General features: G+C 36.8%; 1 protein-coding gene across 3 annotated transcripts in view; it reads left to right on the top strand.

The window, feature by feature from the left end:
• Positions 1 to 23,582, top strand: part of PLA2R1 (phospholipase A2 receptor 1) — a 98,201-nt gene extending 74,619 nt beyond the window's left edge. For 2 of the 3 annotated variants that reach the window (XM_073241545.1, XM_073241543.1), the window contains 10 exons: positions 6,184 to 6,301; positions 6,962 to 7,092; positions 7,452 to 7,599; positions 10,814 to 11,052; positions 12,582 to 12,750; positions 14,541 to 14,681; positions 15,175 to 15,291; positions 18,749 to 18,925; positions 21,224 to 21,256; positions 21,375 to 23,582. In XM_073241545.1, coding sequence (XP_073097646.1) covers positions 6,184 to 6,301; positions 6,962 to 7,092; positions 7,452 to 7,599; positions 10,814 to 11,052; positions 12,582 to 12,750; positions 14,541 to 14,681; positions 15,175 to 15,291; positions 18,749 to 18,925; positions 21,224 to 21,256; positions 21,375 to 21,592 — 1,491 coding nt within the window. In that variant the 3' untranslated portion in view covers positions 21,593 to 23,582. The remainder of the gene's footprint in view (positions 1 to 6,183; positions 6,302 to 6,961; positions 7,093 to 7,451; positions 7,600 to 10,813; positions 11,053 to 12,581; positions 12,751 to 14,540; positions 14,682 to 15,174; positions 15,292 to 18,748; positions 18,926 to 21,223; positions 21,257 to 21,374) is intronic. The other variant, XM_073241544.1, reaches the window with a different exon arrangement.
• Positions 23,583 to 24,344: the final 762 nt, after the last annotated feature.

Here is a 24,344-nt window from a genome sequence, read left to right as displayed (position 1 = left end):
ATTTTGTTTTTCCTCCCATCCATCGATAGACATTTGGTTGCTTCTACCTTGTGGCTGCTTTTCCTAGATGATTTCATATATTTATTAATATTGATTTTTTTAAGTACACAGAATCATTATTCCATTTTTCATTTAAGAAGATTCAGTCTAATAAAAGTGTAAGTTTTTCTGAAACTTAATGACAAATAAGTGTCAGGCTGGGAATCAACTTCAGGTTTCCTGACCCTGATTCTGGTAGTTTTGTTCCTTTCTTATTGCCATTTCATATATGAACTTAAGAATTACCACACTAGCTTAGCTCCATCAGGTAATCAGCCTGGTGGCACTGAGATATTTTCTCAAATAATATAGTGGTTCTCTGAACCTTTAAGTAGTATAGAGATGTGCTATTCTTAATAGTTGATACTTTCTGTCTGCTTCTTGTTTCCTCAAACTAAAAAAAATCTTCCTGTTGTAAATTATTTATACATTTTAATGTGAGGAACATAGCAAATATTAAATAAGACACTAAGTATTACTGTTTTTTAATTAAACTTTTGACAAGTTCTTAAAGCTATTTTATTATGTAACTATACACATATGGTAAAATATGTATTACATAAAAGATGCCATGTTAACCATTTTTAAGTGTACAGTTCTGTGGCTGTACTTACATTCACAATGTTGTTCAAACATCACCTCTATTTCCGAAACTTATCATCATGCCAAACAGAAATTCTGTAACTCTTAACAGTAACTCCCAATTTCCCATATCCTTTCTAGCCTATGGTAAACTCTAATCTATTTTCCATCTCTATGAGTTGCCTATTCTAGATATATGTCATATACATGAACTCATATATTTGTCCTTTCATTTAGCATAATGTTTTCAAGGTTCATCCATGTTGTAACATGTCCCAGAACTTCATTCCTTTTTATGACTGAATAATATTCCATGGTGCATTTCATTTATCCCTTCATCTTTTGATGGACTAAGGATGTTTCCACTTTTTGGCTATTGTGAATAAATCTGCAATGAACATTGGTGTTCAAGTAACTGTTGGAGTCCCTGTTTACCTTTTGGGTATACACTTAGGAGTGGAATTGCTATGTTAGTGAATGGCTATTGTTATCTCACTGTCATTTTTTTTTTTTTGCATTTCCCTAATGCTAGTGATCTTTTCATGTATTTATTGGCCATCTGTATATGGCCTTTGGAAAAATATCTAAGTCCTTTGCCTGTTTTTATTTGGGTTATCTGTCTTGTCATTGAGTTCTGGGAGCTCTATACATAGTACCTATAAATTCTAGGTATTAATCCTTTATCAGATATGTTTTGCAAGTACTTTTTCCCATTCTGTAGGTTGTCTTTTCACTTTATTGATAATGTCCTCTGAAGCACAACTACTAGAACAAGTGCATCCTTGTTCTATGCTCTGTAGGGCACAGCCACAAAGGAATGCCTATCTTGTCTCAAGATCACATTTTTGATGCAGTGAGTGAGCAACCCCAACACAGGAACACAACTGTACTAGTTACTAATCATGATTTCTCCTATATAGAAAAGAGAGTATTTTAAGGAAAGTAGTGACAAGTCAAATCTTTGGCACTAGAGAAATACTTCTTAGAAACCCACATTGGTTGTTTTTGGTTAAGCCCCTGGCTATTTTCTTTCCCTCCAGTCTTTTTTATCCACACAGTTTAGCTGTATCCCATGTTCCCTCCTGTGTTAACAAAGGGATATGTGTACACGCGTGCATGGCAGCAGGGATGGCGGAGGAGACCAGACAAAAAAGCAGACTAATCCTTCCTTTGAAAGGCATATTAAGGGGCATGAGTGAAAACAAACACACACATAAGAGAAGGGCTTTCTGATACCAGCTATGGAACAGGATTCAAACTACCTTTGTGTAGCTTAGAGAGTTTTTTTTGTCTTAAATCTTTATTGATAACTAACAGCTAGATTAATGGGTCACAACTTTGATCAAATATTTAGAATTACCAGAAGACATTTTTTTAAATATCAAGGTGCAGGTAACATCCAAAAGATTCTGATTTAATTGATCTGCATGGCATATGGCATCTTTTTTTTTAAAGCTCCCTCATTTAGTCTAATGTGCAGCCAATATTTGCCCAGCAATGCAACAGTCACACAACTTAGTCTTTGAATCATTCAGAGGATTTCATTATTAAGGATACTGTCACAGCAGGCTTTACAGAAAGGTGACCTTTTAGAGACTGAGGTTTCAGAGTCCCCACGTGTGCCCCCACCCACCACTGTGACTTGCCCTGTATATAAATGGCCAAAACCCCAACAGTGGAGTTCCTTCTTTGCTTGAATGCCTTCCCTAAAGGGAAATATTCTTTTAAAAAAAAAGGAAATATTTCTGAGATTGCCTCATCTGTCACCTACACCCTGGAGTAAGGAGGTTTATCAGATCATCAGAAAAGCTGGTCATAGGAAGATTGATGGTTGCGAGGAACAGAGAGCTTAGTGGGGATGGCTGCCCGAACTAACAACAGCAGAAGGCTACAGAAGGAAAATTGGGAGAGAGCAATGACAGGCATTACTAACTTCACAGTTCTGAATGAGTGTCAATATATTATGTACCATTAAACTTTGTTTGTTGTTTGTCAATTTCCTAGGACTAATTTTCATTGCTTATTTCTAAGAAAGAAATCCTAGTTGGTGGATGAATTATCCACCTGTAAGAGTTTCAGAACTGAGATACCAGAAGTTAAGCATCTTTTCTAACATCTCATAAGTGATTTTCTCTCTGTTTGATGAGGTAAAAGAGGTTTGACCAGGGATTACCCCAGGAAGAATGAGTCACCTCAACTACGGGTCACAGCTGAGCTGTAGGAGGTAGAAATTCTAAGTGTGTGTGTGTGTATTAGATTAACTTTTGTTCTCTTATACATTTTTATTCGAGGACCTGGATTGAGAGCAAATGATTGCTCTGCACCATCTAGTTTGGGATTAGCAATTTTGATTTCATGCATGACATAGTTTTTGATATTTTTTTAAAAACTCACCTGGTGATTCTAAATATTTGATCAGAGTTGCAACCCATTAATCTTGCTGTTAGCTATCAATAAAGATTTTAAAAAACCCTCTGAGCACACAAGGGTGTTTGAATCCTCTTCCATAGCTGCCGTCAGAAGTCCTTCTCTCATATAGGTGTTTATGCTTTACTCCTTAAAAACCCCCTCTCCCCTTTTTACAATTTATTCATTAGTTCATTTAACTATGTTGCTATTAATTGGATATTGCTAATTCAAAGGTGAGGAAAAACAAACACAATACCTTCTCTTTCGAAGCTTACAGACTAGAGGGGGAACATTAAATCAATGAGGAGAATAATTATAATCTACAACTGTGATACCTGTGACGAAATAGAGTTACACAGCGTTATGAAAGTATATAACAAGAGGACCTGGCTGAGGTGGTTAGAAAGACAGGAAGCATTAAAAGTAGGTGCAACATGTGAAAAGGTCCTGTGGTGAGGGGAAATGTGACATACTGAGGAAACTAAAGGAAGCATAGATTGTGGGAGATAAGAGGAAAGAAGTAGGCAAGGGTGATATTGTGTTAGAGTTTCTGGTTTTTATCCTAAAAGCAATGGGAAACCTCTGAAGGGTTTTAATTACAGAGAAGCGTAGCAGGAGTGAGTTTTGAAAAGAACCCTTCAGGCTGCAGTGCCAGAGATAGATTGGAGGAAGGCAAGTGCGAGGAAGGTGAGAGCAACTAGGAAGCTGCTGCAGTAACCCAGGCAAGAGATCAATAGTTTGGGCTAAGATGATGGTGGCAGTGGTGAGAGACTCTGAGAAATGGGGTGTCCAAGTGGCAGGCCTGAAGGGGTGATGGAGTGGAAGGTTAGGAGGCTTCCAGGTTCCAGGGAGTCTTATATAAATGCATGCTGTTCAATGCCAGTAAGAACACTGGAAAAGGACTGAACTTAGGAGAAAGATTATGAATTCCACTTTCAAATTTTGAGCTTGAAATGACTTTAAGACAAAAAAAAATTTCACATTTTAAAGCTTGTTTCATAGGATATCCTTAATTCAAAGTAATAAACAGAGGTGCATTAAACTTGATCATATTTTGCAAATTAGTAAGTAAATAAACAATTTAAAATCAAGGGTTCTTACTTCATCTTTGTGCTTTGCTTTCATTACTAATGATGCCATTTTGAAGTGTGTCGGTAAATAAATATGTCATATTTTTAGAAACAGTGAAGTTGTGGTAATGGGAGGCTGCACTCCATAGTCAAGCTAATAAATCTTGGCCAAGGCAAAGGGGGAATGGGTGAGAGCAGGGGTTAGGAAGGGCTGTGTGTGTTTTCTGGAAAGATGTATTGAGCTAACTGAACCAATGAGTTCATTGGCATTTATGAATGGTTCATTAGTGTGACTATCTGAACACCAGGTAAATTCACATTAAATGATAAGACTTCCTAATAATTAGCATGCGCCACTCTTTGGAATTTGTAATTAGAGAAAAGAGACAAAATGAAAAGAAAGAGATAAAAGGATAGTTGTTATAAAATTTAAATCCTTTAAAGTCAATGCTGTTTCTTTGTGAGGCAAACAAGGTAAAGAGAATCAGAAGTATTGAAAATGTACTTCCTCTCCTAGTTGGCAACTCAACGCCAGGCTAGTTCAGAGCTTCTGGTTTTTATCCTAAGAACAGTGGAAAATCCCTGAAGGGTTTAAACCAAAGAGTGACATATCAGGACTGAGTTCGGAAAAGAATTACCTGGGCACTAATGACATTTTGTGGGTGATTCTTTGTGGTGAGGGACTGACCTGTGCATTATAGAAGGTGTAGCAGCATCCCTGGTCTCCACACAGCAGATGCCAATAACAGCCTCCCTCCCCAAGCTGTAACAATCAAAAGTGTCTCCAGACATTGTCAAAATATCCCCTGAGGGGCAAAATGTCCCTGTTTGGGAACCACTAGACTAAATCTTGAACTCCTGAGAATGTCATTTGACAACCATTTCAGGGTCTATTGGCTCTTATTTATTTTGTTCCATAAATATTGGGGACTTTCTTTGTTGTGATGTTCAAAGAAGAGAAACACTTTGTCTGTTTTTTAAGGAGTTTATGCTGGTTGGGAAGAGATGGAGGACTGAAATTTGGAAACCAAACAAAGATGGGGAAGGATGTCATTCCAGAGGAGGGTGGAGGGATGGTCTCTCCAGTGGAGGCTTCCCCACTAGCCTAGAATTATCTTGTAGCTGGGATTTTCTCAGCAGCAAGATTTCAAGGTCTAACCTATCAGTGATCAGGGTTGTCTATGTTCATTGATGAGAGACTATTCCAAATGGAATATTTCTTGCCTAAAGCCCCTTCTGACTTCTCCGATCCACGATCGCCTTTCTCCTCTCTCCCTTTCCCCTGACTCTATGTGGCCCTAGTAACAGGCTTAAATTTCACTAAGCGTTAAGGGCCACCCTTCAACCCTGCCTGTCCTGATTCGCAGTTACATTCCATTTCTCACCCCATAATGGGCAACCCCTGCCATGCCTCAGAGAAGATTCTCTCCTGAGTAACAATCAACTCTCACTGTCAAATCCCACAGCCTACCTTTTGTGTTCCATTTGACATTGCTGGCCACCTCCCGTGTTCCTCCTTCCTAAATTTCCTTGTTTCTGCCCTTGATTCTCTTCCCCCGGCTCAACTTTTCTTTCCTGGCCCTTCTTTGTGAACTCACAGACCAGGGGCTGACTCCAAGTACTTAGGATTTAAATACCTGATATTGTTTGATTCCCTGGCATTCCCCTCACACTTAAAGTGCATTTAAAATTAAATTGAACTAAGCAATTAATTGCTCCCACAGAATGTTTTTTATTAAATCCGCCACTATAAACTTCATAATCAGGCTGTTTCTTTTTTAGAAGGAAAACGATTTTTCACTGAGCAGAAAACATTGTTCTGATAATCCTGCAGACAAAATATATCCTTGTTTCTGTTTCTGCCTAGATGCCAATAACTGCAAGGCACTGAATCGCCCCCCAAAACTAGTCATCTTTATTTTACTTTTGCCCCTTTGGAGCAGCTCAAAGAAAAAAATAAGTCATACTTGCCCATGAAAATTATAAAGAATTTGCAAGGCTGATCCTCAGTGTCTTTGGGAAATTGTTAATTCATTTAGAAAAATACAAAAGTGAACACTTTTGTTTTGACATTTTCTTGTAGTGCCTTCTGGTGAAAATCCCCAAAGTCCCAACAGATTGGAAGAACTGGACATCTGCTCAAGACTTTTGTGTTAAAGAAGGAGGGACACTGGTGGCCATTGAAAATGAGGTGGAGCAAGGTAAATAGAGGTTTGATTGGGCAAAAACAACCATTTTTATGCAAGTATTTATTAAGATATTCCCAAACACTAACAATTCCAAGTCATTATTTTTAAGGATTGCACTGGTGATGACACATTACTTAGGTTTATATCATGACATCCGTAAGAGCTAGTACACTGCATTGGTTAGAAGCTGCTGATGGCTGGAGCCTTTCGTCTAATCAGTAGAGTAGAAAGGACATATTTATGATCTGTATATCAAAATGGTTAAAATAATCTGAAGTACAGTTCATTATAATTGCATAATATAACTTTTTTAGATCCCTTTAGATTTACCTGTACACTTTTATTTCATATTTAGGAAATTGTATACTTTAGTTTAAATGTAGCAGATCAATCCTCTTTTGTTTAAAAAGACATTGAATGAACACCGGAAATTGTTTTGTTAATGAGACTATGACATCCCAGGCTTAGACAGCTAATTTCTGTGAATTTAAGTTGGAGCAAAAGTGAAAGAGGCTGCATTACATTAATAAGGGCAAAGTAACAAATTCCTACAATTGATGCATAATTAAGTGTAGCGGTCATTTAAATAAAATTATAGCTATAAACAAAATTTGATGATTACCCAAATGGTTTACATGGTATTAAATTTGGTAATGTATTCCTATTTTTCAGCTTTCATTACTATGAATCTTTTTGGCCAGACCACTAATGTGTGGATAGGATTGCAAAATGATGATAATGAAAAGTGGCTAAATGGAAAGCCTGTAGCATATTCTAACTGGTCTCCATTTGATATAATAAATGTAAGTTTGAAGATTTATTTTTTAGAAATCATTCTAGCAAGGGACCTTATTTGAGACTTATTTACTAGTTTTTTAGTCATATTTTGTAGGCATATGTTTTTCTTAGTCTGTTATTAATATATTAATTTTAATAATGTAATTTCACATAGCTTTCATGTGTTCCATTAATGTAATTATTTTACTCATCCCAATAATTATTTATTTTGCAGGTTATGAAGTGATTTGTGAACAGGTTTATTGAATGCAATTAAAGGAATAATGGTGTTTGAATTTTAAAAGTTGTCCTTAATAAAAATGCCAATATAATAATAATGTTACATGTTACCATTTTTTTTGCAAACCTATGTATTCTTTTAAAGATTCCAAGTCATAACACCACTGAAGTTCAAAAACATATTCCCCTCTGTGCCTTGCTGTCAACTAATCCTAATTTTCATTTCACTGGAAAATGGTATTTGGAAGACTGTGGAAAAGAAGGTTATGGGTTTGTTTGTGAAAAAATGCAGGGTAAGAAATATTTGATTTTTTATTCTTTTCATTTCCATTCCTTCTCTCCTTTCCATATTTGTTTTCCATATTATAACTGATAGTTCTAAAGTTAACAGTGTCAGGCACTTATTCTTTGAGCTTTAAGTATTTAATCATTTGCTCTCCTCTACCCTAGGAATATGCCTTTTAGTGGTGGGGTTCTAGAAACTACAGACATCACTTGCATGTTGACCAAGTTTATATATTAATTTTGGTCATTTTAAATGGCTTTAATGCTTTGTTCTGGGATTATGTGTGTGTCCAGGACATAAAAAAGACCTTAAGAAAATGTTGGAAAAGAGTCAGGGAAATAAACCAACTCACATTTCTTTCTCTGAGCCTTAACAGTGGTCTGTGTGGCTAAATATGTCATGCAGCATGTTTTAGGTCTGTAGACCAGAGCCCCCAGTGACTTCTGATGTGAAATGCCATTACAAAGAGCCAGGGGGAGTGATGAACAGTGCTAATGAGCTGTAGGTGACCTTGAGTAATAGAAATAAAAACAGCAAAACAACAATAGCTCCTATCTTGTGCTTTTGCCAGGTGTGAGGCTTCCCTGCACCGCACCACCTAGAAGCCAGTTAGTGTCCCAAGCTGTGTGAAACTCGGGACAGCCTAGTGTGTATGTGCTTACTTGGAATATGCATCTCTTGGTGTTGCATGCGTGTGAAGTCTTTAATGATACTAAGTATCAACCCATCCTCAAAGCAGTTCCAGAGAGGCCCATTTTCCTAGTGGGCAGTTATCACTTAAGCATTAATAATGGCTAAAACTATAGTGATTAAAAGAAGATGCCAGATCCATTATAGCAAGAGTATTAGGGGAGGAACACAGTCTTGTCCAGAAAGGAATAATATCAATCTGCCATGTGCTTGAACATTCTGATGTGCCTGGTACTGTGCACTGGCTTCATAAACATTTATGCCATAAAATCCTCAAGACACATTCTATGAAGTAGGTCAAAATATCCCCATTATACAGATGAGAAACTTGAGGCTTAGAAAAAAATAAGTAACACAACTCAACTCCTCTCAGGTAAATACAGTGATTCTAGTCTACAGATCTGATGTTGATTTCTTATTGAGATGTACTCTGATCATTTTCTCTCTTTGATATTTTTGGGACTAACAATGTATATGTTCTTTTGGAAATAGTGTAGAGTCGGGGTGGTTGAGAATATAGGCACCGGAATTCCCACTCCACCTGAGTTCCTTCCCCATCTCTGTAAATAGCTTGTCAGTCAAGTTTCTTATCTTCTCTGCATTTTGATTTCCCATCTGTAAAATGGGATAATTACTACCTTACAGACTCTATGCATATACAATACTTAGCAAGTTCTAGGCATGGATTTAATAAATGATAGTTGTTTTGTTATTTCCAAAAAATATTATTTAACTATATAAATTCTTGAACCCTATAATGAATACCCAAATTCTGCTCCTCTTCTTTATTTGCCATATAAATATGTGTTTATGTTGGGCTTAGAGCTTAATGTCTCTTTTCTTCCTGAAATAATAAAGATACCTGAAAAAAGAAGAGACAAAGGCAAAGTCAAGACCCTTCATTAGGGGCTTGGTTTCCAATAGATGTTTCTTTTTCAGGGCAATGGGTGGCAAAATCATGTTGCTCAGAATCACTTGTGTTTTGAAAACTTGATGGAATCAGTTATAGAGGCAGAACTTTACGTAGGTGAAAATATAGATGAATAACTTAGTTGGGGGGAGGAACAGTTAAATTGGTATTTGAGTGGTACATACACAGAACTTCAGTTGATTCTTTAATTTTTACCAATGATCATTTTTAAATATCTGCTTTGGTGTTCTACTGATTTTGTATAAATAACCTTACACTTGGCACATAGGTTGACAAACAGACTTCTAGAATAAACAAAAGAGAAGAATAAACATATGAAAAAAGTGTGGTCCAACACAATTTAGTTGGCAAATAGGCTAATTTCACTTTGGTTTTACACTACATACTCTTGCTATATCGAGGTAAGGACTTTAGGTAAAAGTCAAATTTCCACTTCGCCATTTTTTACTTGGTGGAATACGCCAAGCAGAGGGGAGCAGGAAACACCAATTATTTAGTGCCTGCTGTGCTCCAGGGAATATATTAAGTGTTCTATATGGATACCTCTTTGAATTCTGCACAAACCCCTCTAAAGAAGACATCTTGAACAGACCAGAAATTTGAGGCTTAGAGAGATCAACTAATTTCCTTGAAGTCTCTTTGCCATTCAGGGTCAGGACTGGAATTGAGTCTCAGGTTTTCTGACCTATCCGCACCTCACAATGCTCCTTTTCAATCCCAAATAAAACCAGTATACAGAGAAAATTCCCAGCCGCTCTGGATCAGACAGGTCAGAAACTCTGTCCTTGTTTCTGTGTTTCAGGCTTCCTAAATTTTAGCCTATCCTAGTACATAATATAGTAAGAACAAAAAGGCAGATGCACATAGTAAAGAGGAAACATCTTGTACGGTAACACGGGCTTGGTTTTCACGTGATCACAACTGCTCAGGAACAAGAAAGGACCAGTATCATGTGTGGGAAAACCTTGCCTGTTTATTTATGAATCTTGACTCTGACAGGTGACATATCAATAGTAACTGTTTATGAGAACTGTATGTATTTCTAAGCATTTATTAATGTAATTTTTCAACTTTTTAGAATTTATACATGTAAACATTAAACATGATAGCAACTATCAAACTGTCTGAAAAATGTAATCAAGTGTCATACTTGAGAATATGCACATGCAAAAATTATGTTAGTAATGCAGTATATGACTACATAATAGATGCCAATATTCTCTCAGTATTAAGTTCTGCCAGAGCAGCATGTGGTAGGCCGAGTACAGCTACTGGAATGAAACCTGTGTGAGGAGGCCACCCACAGTTCCACCAAAAAGCAGTCAGTTTGACAAGGGATGGTCAAAACTGGGATCTCTTCTAGGAATGGTTCAGTTTATATTTTTTTAAGAAACTCATTCATTACATTTCCTAAGTGTTCTAGTTCTTTAACATCACCTAAGTAAGCTTTCAGGTCACATCCTCATTTTGAAAGTCAATTTGGGGAAGAAAAACTTTGGTGTTAACCACCACATGGGTCCTAGTGACTGGGATCCATGCTAAGCTTTGCCTCCCTTTCTCATCCAGATGCTAAAAAAGATGTTTGTTGTTCTTGTTCTAGATACTTCTGGACCCAGTGTAAATACATCTGATATGTATCCGATCCCCAATACCTTAGAATATGGAAACAGAACTTACAAAATAATTAATGCAAATATGACTTGGTATACAGCAATAAAAACCTGCCTGACGCATGGAGCAGAACTGGCCAGTGTCACAGATCAGTACCACCAGTCCTTCCTCACCGTCATCCTCAGCCGGCTAGGACATGCCCTCTGGATCGGACTCTTCACTGAAGATGTAGGTGTCCTAAGTCCCTTTGAACACTCTTGCATAAGCAAATGTCACATCTACCTACTTAGTGATAGGGCCACTGAAATTAGCACAGAAAAATTAATTCCCAGAAATAAGAGTAAAGGTAACATTTAAGTAATTGGTTTATACAATAACTACTTATGAACAGCCTACACTACAAATTAAAGGTATACACCATTCTAGAGTAAACATCCACTGCCTGACTGAAGGGAAATTAATGCCCTTCAAAGGTTCTCTGAACATTGTTGATATCCCAGAATATGGCTTCATGCATGCACTCAAACACATCTTATACACGATCACCTGCATTAGGGTAATTTGTCACATTTATGGAATCCCCAAGAAAAATGGATCATGCTGCCTTCCTAGAAATTTGGCTATTAATTATTTTTGTATCCCTTGAATTTTAATACACGGCATTAAATTCCCCCCTCCCCTGTCGGCATGTAATTGGAAGAGTAAGATTTTTTTTCTTTTTTTAACAAATAAAAGTATTTTACACTCAAAGTAGTGAAAAGTAAAGTCCATTATTGCATCCTGACCTCTAGTTCTACTCCCCAAAGTTCACTGTAAACAGTTTCGTGTGTGATTTACAAATTTTCTATGTATGCATATATGGCTGTGTATATTGTTTTTTAAATACAATTGAAACCATACTATATATGCTGTCCTTGAATTTACTTCTTTATTTAATATATCTTGTGCAGCTTTCCATGTCAGCACATAAAAATCTAACACATTCTTTGGAACAGCAGAACATAAGGATACACCACATTTGTTAAACCTTTCTCCTGTAAATGGATATTTGGGTTCTTTCCAGTTTTTTCACAGTTACAAACAGTGCACAACAAACATCCTTGTGCAAGTAGGAAAAATTCCCAGAAGTGAAATTGCTAAGTATACTTTAAATTTTAAGAAGTAGTACCATATTGCCAGCAAAAGTTTGCATGTATTTACATGCCAACCACAGTGTATGATGGTGTCTATTTTTTCATATTCTTGTTAACACAGGGTATTATCAAAATTTTAATCCTTGCCAGGGGAGCAGGTGAGAGAAGGGAATTACATGGTTGTTTGTTGTGTCTTAGTGTTGCAGAAGGTGTTTTAATCTATGTCGTCAATGTTGCTTTAGGGTCTCTACATTTTGTACCAGACCTGGAGAAAGATTCCTGACACCAACAGTATAAATTTTTAGCCAAATTTTCTTCAGCACTTTTATGTTTTAAATTTTATGTTTGAATTTTTGATCAATCTGAAATTTTGGTATAAAGTAAGATATTGTTCTACCTTCACTCTGATCACTTACTGGGAAATTGTGGTGGCAGGGAGTCAGGTTTCACAAAACTAAAAAAGATATTGCTGTGGAAGATTTCCTTTTTATCAGACAATATTCAGAAACTGTCCTAGACCCCCTGAAATATGTCCAGATGTGGAAATACAAATCTCTGTGAAGTGAGGGCTGTTCATACACCGGCAGTCTTGGCAAGGAAATGATGGCTCGATTCCCTTCACAGAATGGCCTTAATTTTGACTGGTCAGATGGCACCAAATCCTCCTTCACTTTTTGGAAAGATGATGAGTCGTCCTTCCTGGGTGACTGTGTTTTTGCCGACACCAGTGGACGCTGGAGTAGCACAGCCTGTGAGTCATTTCTGCAAGGAGCCATTTGCCATGTACCTACTGGTAGGTTCAGTTCTATTCAACTCAAGAAATAGGTATTACGTGCCTATTGTGTGCAAGGCACTGTGCTAAGCAGGAGATGCTATAAGAAAGAGTAGCAAGAAGTATCTGCCCTCAAGAAGCCTCTTGTCTGGTAGCTGGTGTACAGATAAATAGTTGTTACACAAGGCAGGGCTACTGAGCAATGTAAGGGAGGTAACAAGCGTTGAGGGAGTTAGCAAGAAAAACACATCCTGTCCACTTGAGGACACACAGAAAGACTTCTTGTAGGACATGATTGTGGAAACGGGCCTTGAAGAATGGGTGGAATGTAAACGGACAAGGCATTCTGAGCAGAAACCCTTGTGCCAAGACATGGAAAGAAAGGACTGAGCATGTGTAAGGCAAAGCTGGTGTTGAGACTCGCCTGTAGTCACAGGGTACCAGTACGGAGAGATGGAAAAGCAGGCTAGAAACATGGATTAGGAGCATGTGTAGAGGACCTTGAATGCCAGACAGAATTTACATTTAAGTCAAAGACTAATAGGGTTCTAGAGTCGTCACCATCATCATATTGTCATATTTATATTTTATATATATATTTACATTATATGATAACAATAATAATAATATCTCATTACACTTAAGGTGAACTTTATGTTAAAGATGAAACAAACTCAGAGCGTTAGCTTCCTGAAGATCTCACAGATGTCTGTCAACAGTACCAGGAGTAGAAGTCAAGTTTCCTCACTCTCTGATGTAATGTTTATTGTTATTGGTGTAATGTAATTTCCCTTTCCTTTGATTGCTACTTAAAGAGAGTTCCTTAACACTAGCTGGTCTCTTTTTACATGAGAATTTAGTAGAAGTGTATGTATTTACTTACATAATTGATACTGTAAGTCAAACAGCATATACATTATGTAACTTCAGATCAAAACAATTCAGGATAAAAATGTAAACGGTAGCCATATATACTGAAAAAGCTAATTCTGCTTCTAAAACACCATAAAAGGTATCCTTCCTTTTTCAACCACACTGCATTTATTGAGTACTTAAGAAGTGTCAGGCCCTAGCTCATTTAACTTCTCAGGATGTAAGAAAGAGCTGTTAACTATTTTATAGATAAAGAAAGCAGAGTGTGGGAAGGGTAGGTAACATGCTGACAGCTGCCCCGAGGATCTCAAGGTGGACGTGTCTGACTCTCATGTTTGTCCTCTGAAGTAAAGTCCACCTCAAATTTCCCACAGTTATGTATTACGTTATATTGTGTTGTTTGCTTTGTGTTGTATGTTGTTATGCTACATTGTTACTTCTTGTTATGTTACATTATATGTTATGATACTTTATTAAATGCATTATTTTTCTTTCATAGGCTGATTAGCAGGTAAGGATTTACTAAATCTGTAATACCCAGCACAGCATGAAACATTTTGTACATTTGGAAGTACATTTTGCCAGCTTCATTCAGCTACCAGTATGTCTATGAATCACGTCCCCCAGTTTTCCCAGCACTTAGGATACTAATTATAAACATGAAAGCCAGCTACCCTTCCCTGGGCAGCACCCAAACTAAGCTTATGAAGCTCTGCACTAATATATCCTGTTATGTGTAAGCAGAGATGATTTCTGCGTAAATGCTATAAACCAGTCCTAGTTTTGTCATCATGGACATTAAGCCCACTCTTTCAGAGTATCATGAAAATCTCAATACATATAATCTATCTTGGTCTGTCACAGAATGTAATGCAATGTTTATGTCATCAAATGAACCCAATCACAACCCTGAAATCATACCTGTTTTTTGTTCATAGAAATAAGACCATTTGAATACCCAGAGTTATGCTCAGAAACATCTATTCCCTGGATAAAATTCAAAAGTAATTGCTACAGTTTTTCTACAGTCCTAGACAGTAAGAGTTTTGAGGCTGCTCATGAATTTTGCAAAAAGGAAGGTAATTCTTTTGTGATGGTAACATGCTTTCAGTGTCTTCCTTCTTGACATTTCTGTAAACAATGTGGTTTTCCTCATTTGTCTGAATATTTAGTGACTATAGGAACAACAAAAGCAACTGAAAAAGTAAATACTATTAAATGTGCTTGTTGGGATGGCTAATGTACAAAATGCAATGTCCTATATAAAATTTAAAAATCTAAGATGGTATCCAGAATATTGCACTTCCCCAAGAAAATATTCCTGTTGAATGCACTTGAATTATGAATGTTTTATTGCTTCCTAAAATTAATAGTCCATGCTTTAACTTCTTAAGTACAATATTTTAATAAATGTGGTATTGCTTTTAAACTTTTAATCAAAACTCACTTATTTACAAAGGAGATGTTCACTTTTCAAAGCCTGGGCTTTACAAACTATGGTAAAGGGGATATTTTAAAAATTGTATTTATGTGTAAAGACAAATACTTGTTCGTTTTGTTTGTCTTTTACAGGATCTGATCTTTTAACAATCAAGGATGAAGATGAAAATTCATTTCTCCTAGAAGAGCTTTTAGCTTTTGGTTCTTCAGTCCAGATGGTTTGGTTGAATGCTCAGTTTGATGGTGACAGTAAGTGACTGGGTAGAGAAGAGGAGAGGGTATAAGTACACAGTGGTCAAAGGTCGATGAAAATGGCATACGCCAAAAAAAAAAAAATTCTTCTTGGATACATTTTCTGTCAAAAAATAGCACTAATTCTAAAACCATTTCTTCCGAAGACAACATTGCTAACCTTTTTCAATGCCTTCTCGTCCTTTGAAATAATCCCAGAATATCAAAAATGAAAACAAACTTATTTTATACTTAGCCTCACATTGTGAAGATTCTTGGCTGGCACTTTGTGTTCACAGACGTAGTCACAGAAACCAAAACCACATTTACCTGAAAATACCCCAGGTTCCTGAATGTTATAGAAGCACAATAGCATTATGGAAATGTTTCAGTGACACATTGTGCTATTAGAATTGCTATTTGCTACTAAAAACAGAGTTTGTGATCAGATGAGAGCATGGTATTCTTTTCTTTATGTAATTCATGGTTATTGAAAGTACTTGTAAAGAAAATTATTTTAATTGGTATAGAGAACTTGTTACAGTGTTGTACCAAGGGAGGGTGGGTCCACCCAGGTAAGTAGTATTTCAGTCCCTGACATTGTTTAGGATTTCTAGCACATGGTGATAGTTAAAAGCTGACCCACTTTGATTAGTTTTATTGTTGGTTTTAAATCCTTTTCAGATAGCGCACCCCTTTATTGCCTATACATGGATGGACTCTACTATTACCCCTATCCCTTGGTACACCATTTTGCTTTTTTGCTTTTTAAAGAAACTCACTGTAAATGTTTTTAAGGAAGTAAGGCATTTTGTAATGATACAGATGTTCGTACTTCAAATGTTTTCTTTAAATTCATTATAATGATAGGGAATATTTCTTTTTTTTTACTAAACTATAGTTGATACACAATATTATATTGGTTTCAGGTATACAACACAGCAATTCAATAGTTACATGCATTATTAAATCATCACCCCCTCTAGCATGGTTACTATCTGTCAAATAGAAAGATGTTACAGAATCACAGGCTGTATTCTCCATGCTGCACTTCCAGCACTGTGACCAACTTATATTATGATTGAGATTTTTGTGCCCTTTTATCCCCCCACATTTCCCACTCACCCACTCCAACCCCTCCCCCATGGTAACCACCAGTCACTTCTCAGTGTCTCTGAGTCTACTCTATTTTGTTTATTTATTTTGTTTTTAGATTCCAGAAAGAAGTGAAATAATATGGTATTTGTGTTTCTCTGCCTGGCTTACTTCACTTAGCTTAATACTGTGCAGGTCCATCTATGTAGTTGCAAATGGAAGGATTTCTTTCTTTTCATGGCTGAATAATATTCCATTGTGTATTTGTACTGCATCTTCTTTACTCACTCAGCTATCAGTGGGCACTTTGATTGCTTTCATATCTTGGCTATTTTAAATAATGTGGCAATAAACAAGGAAGGGCACATATCTTTTTGAATCAGAGATTTTGTTTTGTTTTCTTCAGGTAAATTCTTAGAAATGGAGTTACTGGGTTCTATGGTATTTCTATTTTTAGTTTTTTGAGGAATCTCCATACCCCTTTCCATAGTGGCTGCAGGAATTTACATTCCCATCAACAGTGTAGGAGGGTTCCTTTTTCCACATCCTTGTCAATACTTGTTATTTCTTGTCTTTTGGATGGTGGCCATTCTGACTGCTGTGAGGTGATATGTCATTGTGGTTTTGATTTGCATTTCCCTCATGATTAGTGATATGAGCATCTTTTCATGTACTTGTTGATCATCTGTATTTTTTCTTTGAAGAAATTTCTGTTCAGATCTTTTGCCCATTTTTTAATGGGGGTGTTTTTTGGTGTTGAGGTGTATGAGCTCTTTATATATTTTAGATATTAACTTCTTATTGAATAAATCATTTAAAAATATATTCTCCCATACTGTAGGTTGCCTTTTTGTTCTGCTGATGGTGTCCTTTGCTGTACATTTTTAGTTTGATGGAGTCCCACTTGTTCATTTTTTATTTTGTTTCCCTTTCCTGGGGAGACGTGTCCAGAAAAAAATTGCCCATGTTTATGTTCATGAGATTTTTGGCTATGGTTTACTCTAAGAGTTTTATGGTTTTATGTCTTATATTTAGGTCTCCAATCCATTCTGAGTTTACTTCTGTGTATGGAGTTAGACAGTAATGCAATGTCATTCTCTTGCATGTAGCTCTCCAGTTTTCTCAACATCATTTATTGAAGACACTATCTTTTCCCCACTGTATATTGATGGCTCCTTTATCATATATTAATTGCCCATATATATGTGGGTTTATTTCTGGGCTCTCTATTCTGTTCCATTGATCTATGGGTCTGTTCTTGTGCCAGTACCATACTGTTTTATTTACTGTAGCTTCATAGTGTAGTTGGAAGTCAGAAAGTATAATACACCTAGTTTTGTTCTTCTTTCTCAGGATTGCTTTGGCTATTTTGGGTCTTTTGTGGTTCCATATGAATTTTAGGATCATTTGCTCTAGTTCACTGAAAAATGCCATTGGTATTTTGATAGAGATTGCATTGAATCTGTAAACTACTTTGGGCAGGATGGCCATTATGCAATATCAATTCTTCCTATCCATGAGCACAGAATATATTTCCATTTTTTTGTGTCTTCTTTAATTTCTCTTATGAATGTCTTATAGTTTTCAGAGTATGCATCTTTCTCCTCCTCTGTTAGGTTTATTCCTAGGTATTTTACTCTTTTTGATGTGAGTGTAATTAGAATGGTTTTCCTGATTCCTCTCTCTGCCAGTTCATTGTTAGTATATAGGAATGCAACAAATTTCTATGTATTAATTTTGTATTATGCAACTTTGCTGAATCCAGTTATTAGTTATAATAGTTTTCTTGTTGGAGTCTTTAGGGTTTTCTATATATATAGTATCATGTCATCTGCAAATAGTGACAATTTAACATCTTCCTTACCAATTTGGATGCCTTTTATCTCCTTATCTTGTCTGATTGCCACAGCTAAGACTTCCACTACTATGCTGAATAAAAGTGATTAGAATGGGCATCCTTGTCTTGTTCCTGATCTTAGGGGAAAAGTCTTCAGCTTTGTGGGTTTGTCATATATGGCCTTTATTATGTTGAGGTATGTTCCCTCACTACCCATTTTAGTGAAAATTTTCACCATGAATGGATATTGAATTTTGTCAAATGCTCTTTCAGCTTGTCAGCATATTTCAAAATTCAAAGTGTCACATTAATAAACATATCCTAAAAACAAATTAGAATATATCTAAAATAAATAGAGAGTTGTTCACAAATCAACTTTACTAATAACTGCCTTTTGATGTAGAGTTCATGACTATACTTATTGAGTTGAATGCATCAGATAAGTATCATTAAATTTAGGGGCTACTTTTTACAGTTCAGTCCAGTCTTAGTATGTTTGATAATATTCACATAATTCATAATAAGCCAGAAATTTTTCCACAGATGAAACCATAAAGTGGTTTGATGGAACTCCCACAGACCAGTCAAACTGGGGCATTCGGAAGCCAGAGATGGACCATGCCAAAGCCCATCTGTGCGTTGCCCTGAGGATCCCTGAGGGAGTGTGGCAGTTATCCCCATGTCAAGACAAAAAGGGATTTATATGTAAAATGGAAGCAGGTAGGTAAAGTCAGAGGCTAATTCTTCTGTGTGATTCTACCCTAACGTTGCCCACACCTTACCTTTTAAAGCTTCTAATATCCAAGTATTCAGGAAGTGCAGATAGATTCTGACATCATCTTATTCTACATCAAACAAGTCACAGGACATTTCAGTTCTTTCAGATATGAAGAAAAATACTTGATTTTTAAAATCATTATGAATCAACTCAAAGACTATGACTTTCTTGTATCACTGCGGCTATTAACCTAATGGTGCAAAAAATCAGTTTACCAAACAAATGTAAACAAGCAATTGTCATTCTAGCAACTGCACTCAGAATTTTTAAGGTTGATCTTTGGACTCTAGAAATATAATCTAGGCCTAGGTATCTTTGTTGTAGATAAGTAGATGTGATTCTCTGTTGTAAGACATATGTTAAAGAAGTCATACTTTAACTTCATCTTGAATGACACAGTTTGTGGTGATGAAAAAAAAATTTAAGAAATGCAAGCCAGAAAATAGTCAGTTGCAAACAATAGCAGAGATTTCTAAGATTAACAAGAATCATGAACAGAGGGAAGGTGTTTATAATAATCACAACAGTTTCTAGAAGCCAGTATTATAAAGAAGGAGGAATTGCTACGGCTTGAGCTGCTGAGGAAGGCTTCAGAGAGGGGACAAGGCTTTGGAATCCCACAAGATAAAGAGAATATGGAGGAGGGAAGGCACATTGGAGAAAAGCCCCAGCAAAATGAAAGGCAATGATGAGAATGAGCTTAGATTGGAGCAAAGGGCTCACATTAGGTGGTGATGGGAATAAAATTGGACAGTAGTGTCGGATCCATTTACAGAGCACACCAGCCTAAAGAGCTGAGCTTCTTGAAGGAGGCAGGGAGCCCCTATTGCTCTGGAGACACCTGTGGTGGCATCAAGGGAGGCAGTTATAATTCCAGTGATGGAACTAGGAACAAAAAGGAAAGGCAGAAATGGAAAAAAGAACCATCAGGCCTTGGTGGTCTGATTAAATACTGGAATGAAGGGGAAAACCTGGTAGGTGTGGGCACCAATGTCGGAGGCCCCAGTAGTGTGGATGTCAACTCTGTGTGGAAACTATGACTAAGCATAATAAACAGTGTGCCCAAGTGATCACCAGCATTTAAGTACCAAACACAAAACAGAAACACCTCACGTCTGATTAGGACTTTACAGCTCCCTGTAATACATACAACGCATCTTTCACAGCAACTTTGCAAGGCAGTGGAAAAGATATAATATCCCCACTTTACGGATGAGAAAAGTACTTGTCCGAACTGAGGCTACACTGAGGACTACACTACACATTTTCTAACTCCATGTGCTTCCACTACACACACACACCGACCCCATCCTGAGACTAAATATTCTTTTAGCTGTCTTTCTTTAAAAAGTATCTTCACACACATACACAATAATTTGTGTTTCTAATACTATTGTATAAAATTATACAATGTTATTTTTAAGCTGCAAAAACAAGGGTTTTTAAAATATTTAAATAATTGTTTTTAATATTGGTAACAATGTTGATGTTTCTTTGAAATCGGTAGGAGTGAATGGGCGTCAGTAATGCACAGGGTGCTTGCTTCCTCTCTCACAAATCCTTTATTGGTCTTCTCCTGGGTCATTCTCTACATATTTTTCTGGATCTTTACCTCGATCAAAATAGCCGAGTTCAAATTTTGAAACAGAGTCTACTTGGAAGAGATACATTTATCCCATAGAAAATCCTCAAACAGGAACTCAAAACTTTCTGAATGAAGGAGCTATTATTCATTCCCTAGATTCCTGAGGTCACAAAGGTGAGAAGGTGCTATTTTTAAATCCTTGCATGGAAGAGGGAGGTTATCATTGCTGGACACGCTCCATATCAGATCTCAACAACACTGACCTCCTATATTTTATTCATATTTTCACTGCACACAGCTAACACTGGATGGAAATTCTCCAGTTTAACAAAAGAGGCTGTGTATGTCTTGTGAGCACTAATAATGATTACTCTAAGTCAGGGATCTGCACACTTTCCTGTAAACAGCCAGACAGTAAATATTTTAAGCTCTGGGGGCTACATGGTCTGTGTCACATTGCCATGGTGGCATGAAAGGATGATACATAAACAAGTGAATGTGGCCAAATTCCAATAAAACATTATTTATAAAAAAACAGGAGACCCAGTTTGATCATGGGCCATCATTTGCTGAGCACTACCATGAGTAATGACTTAATTTTGCTGACTTGAAGGAAAAAAGCTCATCTCACAATTTTTTTTGTATTTGATTTTAGATATTCACGTGGTAAAGGAGCATCCAGGAAAAGGTAAATTGGGAATAGGAGGAACCATTTGTATTTTCTTAGAAACAAGTAGAAAGCAATTATGGGACAGTATCTATCCTTATTGTCATTGAAACTTTCCTCTTTTTTCATCTTCTTTCAGGACCAAGTCACAGCCTCGTACCTCTTGCTGTAGGACTGACACTGACAGTGATTCTGGCGATCGCCACACTTTCCTTCTGCTTGTACAAGCACAACCGTGGCGTCTTCAGGAGACTTACAGAGCCCAGGAACCCGTACTATCCTACCACTAACTTCAGTACGGTACATTTAGAAGAGAATATTCTCATATCTGACCTTGAGAAGAATGACCCAGAATAATGAGGTCAGAGAATGCCGCAGCCACGAGCGGTAAAGAAGATGATAAAGGGGAGTGCCCTCTCTCTTTTCCTTTACAGACCAGATGCCATTATAATGTGAATGGCATCACTATTTTAATTATTTTTAAAGTGATTACTGGTTTTGAGTTATAACCAAATCAGATGAGTGTTGATTTATTCACTTCCCTAAACTGTGATCTATTCTTAAAAGGGGGAAATAGATAATGGTTACCTTCAGAACACAAGAACCATTAAAAAAAAAACAACTCCCTATTGAAACTCTCAAATCAAGGTGAATAATAGGTTTTGTGTTAATACGCTTCTCCCAGAATTTTTTGGAAATTTTTTAAGTAATCTGGTATGTATTCAGACATTTACCCACAGTCATACCATTACGAGAGAAAGAGAAAGGAAGCAAATTTGAAACTCTGCACTTCTGAAAAGGCTTCTGAGAGGCTTCTTGCTCGTTTGTTTTTTAATTCAATCTTTTTAAATCAGTCATTTCAACAGCGAAGTTTGGAAAACTAATTTTTAAGGTTAAAACTCACGTTCTGGGCTCTAAACTAATATTTCAGGTAACATTGATTTCTGACTTCTCAAACTACAGAAGAAAAATTACATTTCTTTAAATAGTACAGATTTTGGTTAGCAGCACACTTTCATAAACAAATACATAATGTGGCCTAAAACCTTCACTTACCAAATCATGACTAAGTTTGATAGTTAAAAATGTAGATAAGCTTAAAGAATTACTGAGATCTCAATACTGTTAAAATTCATGCTCTTTATTGAAAGCTAAAGGTATAAAATAATATATAATTCTCCTAGCAACTAAAAGATATAAAATATAACTTGAATTTAAAGGGGGGAAATTTGAAGACCTAAATTACAGTTCATTAGAAACAAACTAGAGGTTGCTTTCCGATAGCAATCTAGGCACCTTTGCTCTATAAATGAGTTTATTTGGTGTATTCTATTTAGTCTATGGTTTTTGAGAACCATTTCTGTCTATATGGGACTAGTTAGTGCAGTTGGTAATGATTTAAAGCATGATACTGTCCATGAATCAAAAAGCACAGACTTGATCGGCCTTCATTAACTTTTTTTAAAAGTTTATTCATTACATGAATGTTTATTGAATTCCTATGAAGAATCAACTGCCATTCTAAAAACCAGATGTACTAGGGTGAGCAAGTTAGTAAGATTTCTGTTTTCAGGGCATTTAATTTCTAGTGAAGGAAAACTGACAGTAACCCAGTAAAGACATGAGTAAGTAGAAGACATCAGGTGGTTATGAAAATTAAGTAAGGTCCTATGATAGAAATTCACAGGGGGAGTTTCAGGTCCTTTCTAGAGTGTGCATTTTAATTATTATATCCGGCTGCCTCCGAACTGGTGGCCACTAGTCACAGGGTGGAGCTCTGAGAGAAAGTACGAATAAATTTTGGAGTGAAAACCATCATCATTATAAATAGCATTTGAGGAGCATGCCCTGCGGATGGAGTCCTCGTGGCCTGAAACGGTTACTACAGCTTCCAAAGCCTCTCTTCGCTATTGCTGTGCAGTTTGCTTATTGGGATGACCTACTTCCATAATTTTTTTTAAGTTTTGGGACTTCTTTTTAAGAAAAGATATCATCTTACGTGGCAGTTGTTTATTTATAACTCAGAAGAATAACTGGTTGAACTAACCACGTGGTAAAAAAAAAAGCCCAATTTAACAATCTTTCAAGTGGAATTAAAGTTCTGTTCTTTTCCGTGGACTTCGTAAAAACTGCTGATCAATTATCCTTCCAGTCAAGGTGTACTGAAGTGCACTCATCACACATAACAACTTGACAAAGTATTAATAAAGTGGTCTTGCAGACAGAAACTGTACAACTTGTCAATTCTCTACACTTGGATATTTAGTATTGAAACACAGCTCCAGGGAATCTGTCCCCACAGACAGATCATATGAAATTAAAAGAAATAAAAAAATACTGAAATATTCTGCTTTATTCATATATGTGTACTTTAAGAGACTTTTCCCACATCTATTTTTAACTTGAACCAGATTTCATGGCTATAGTATGAAAAGAAATAAGGTATCATGGTCACAAACTCCTTCACACATAAGTAATGTGCCCCCCTCCAAAAAGAATCTGTTATTTTCTATGACTCTGGGTAATGGAAAATCTTGTACTTTCCAGCTGAAAATATCTTGGGCTCTTCCAATTCCAATAGCCTTCTTTCAATTTAAATGTTTCCTCTGTTGAAAAGCTCTACTCTCTAACAAAGGCGGATTAAATGGTCTCTTTAGACAAACATTCAGTCTTTTGGGATTTCCTTTCCTTCCTCAAAATGATGTTGGATACGAAAACTTGTATGCTTGTGGTGCTGGTGGAAGAAGGTGATAATTGTGCGTGTTTTCTGGTGTCTACCTGGCCCCACCAGGTTGCCTGGCCCCACCTCTGGGAGTTCTGCTGGCATCAGCTATGAGTCTGCATCAGGTGCCACCTGCGGCCCATTCTCTTTAGTTTGGCCCCATCCTGGCTCTTCTTGGTACTGCCTTAGCCCCAGAGAATTGCCTGTTTCCTGCCTGGACACTGCAGTTCTTGGCTGTAAGACCACTTCAACCCTGCAGTAGTGAGACCCTATCCAGCACTGTGGGCTATACTCTGTTCCTCAGGAGAGGCTAAATGCTGTAGCAAACAACCCCAGATCACGGCAGCTTCACACAGCAAAGGTTTATTTTTCATCCACATGAGCATG

This window comes from Manis javanica, chromosome 7 (assembly GCF_040802235.1).
Source record: "Manis javanica isolate MJ-LG chromosome 7, MJ_LKY, whole genome shotgun sequence".
Taxonomy (NCBI): Eukaryota; Metazoa; Chordata; class Mammalia; order Pholidota; family Manidae; genus Manis; species Manis javanica.
The sequence above is the reverse complement of the archived record's forward strand: the minus strand, read 5'-3'. Positions and strand labels throughout refer to the sequence as shown.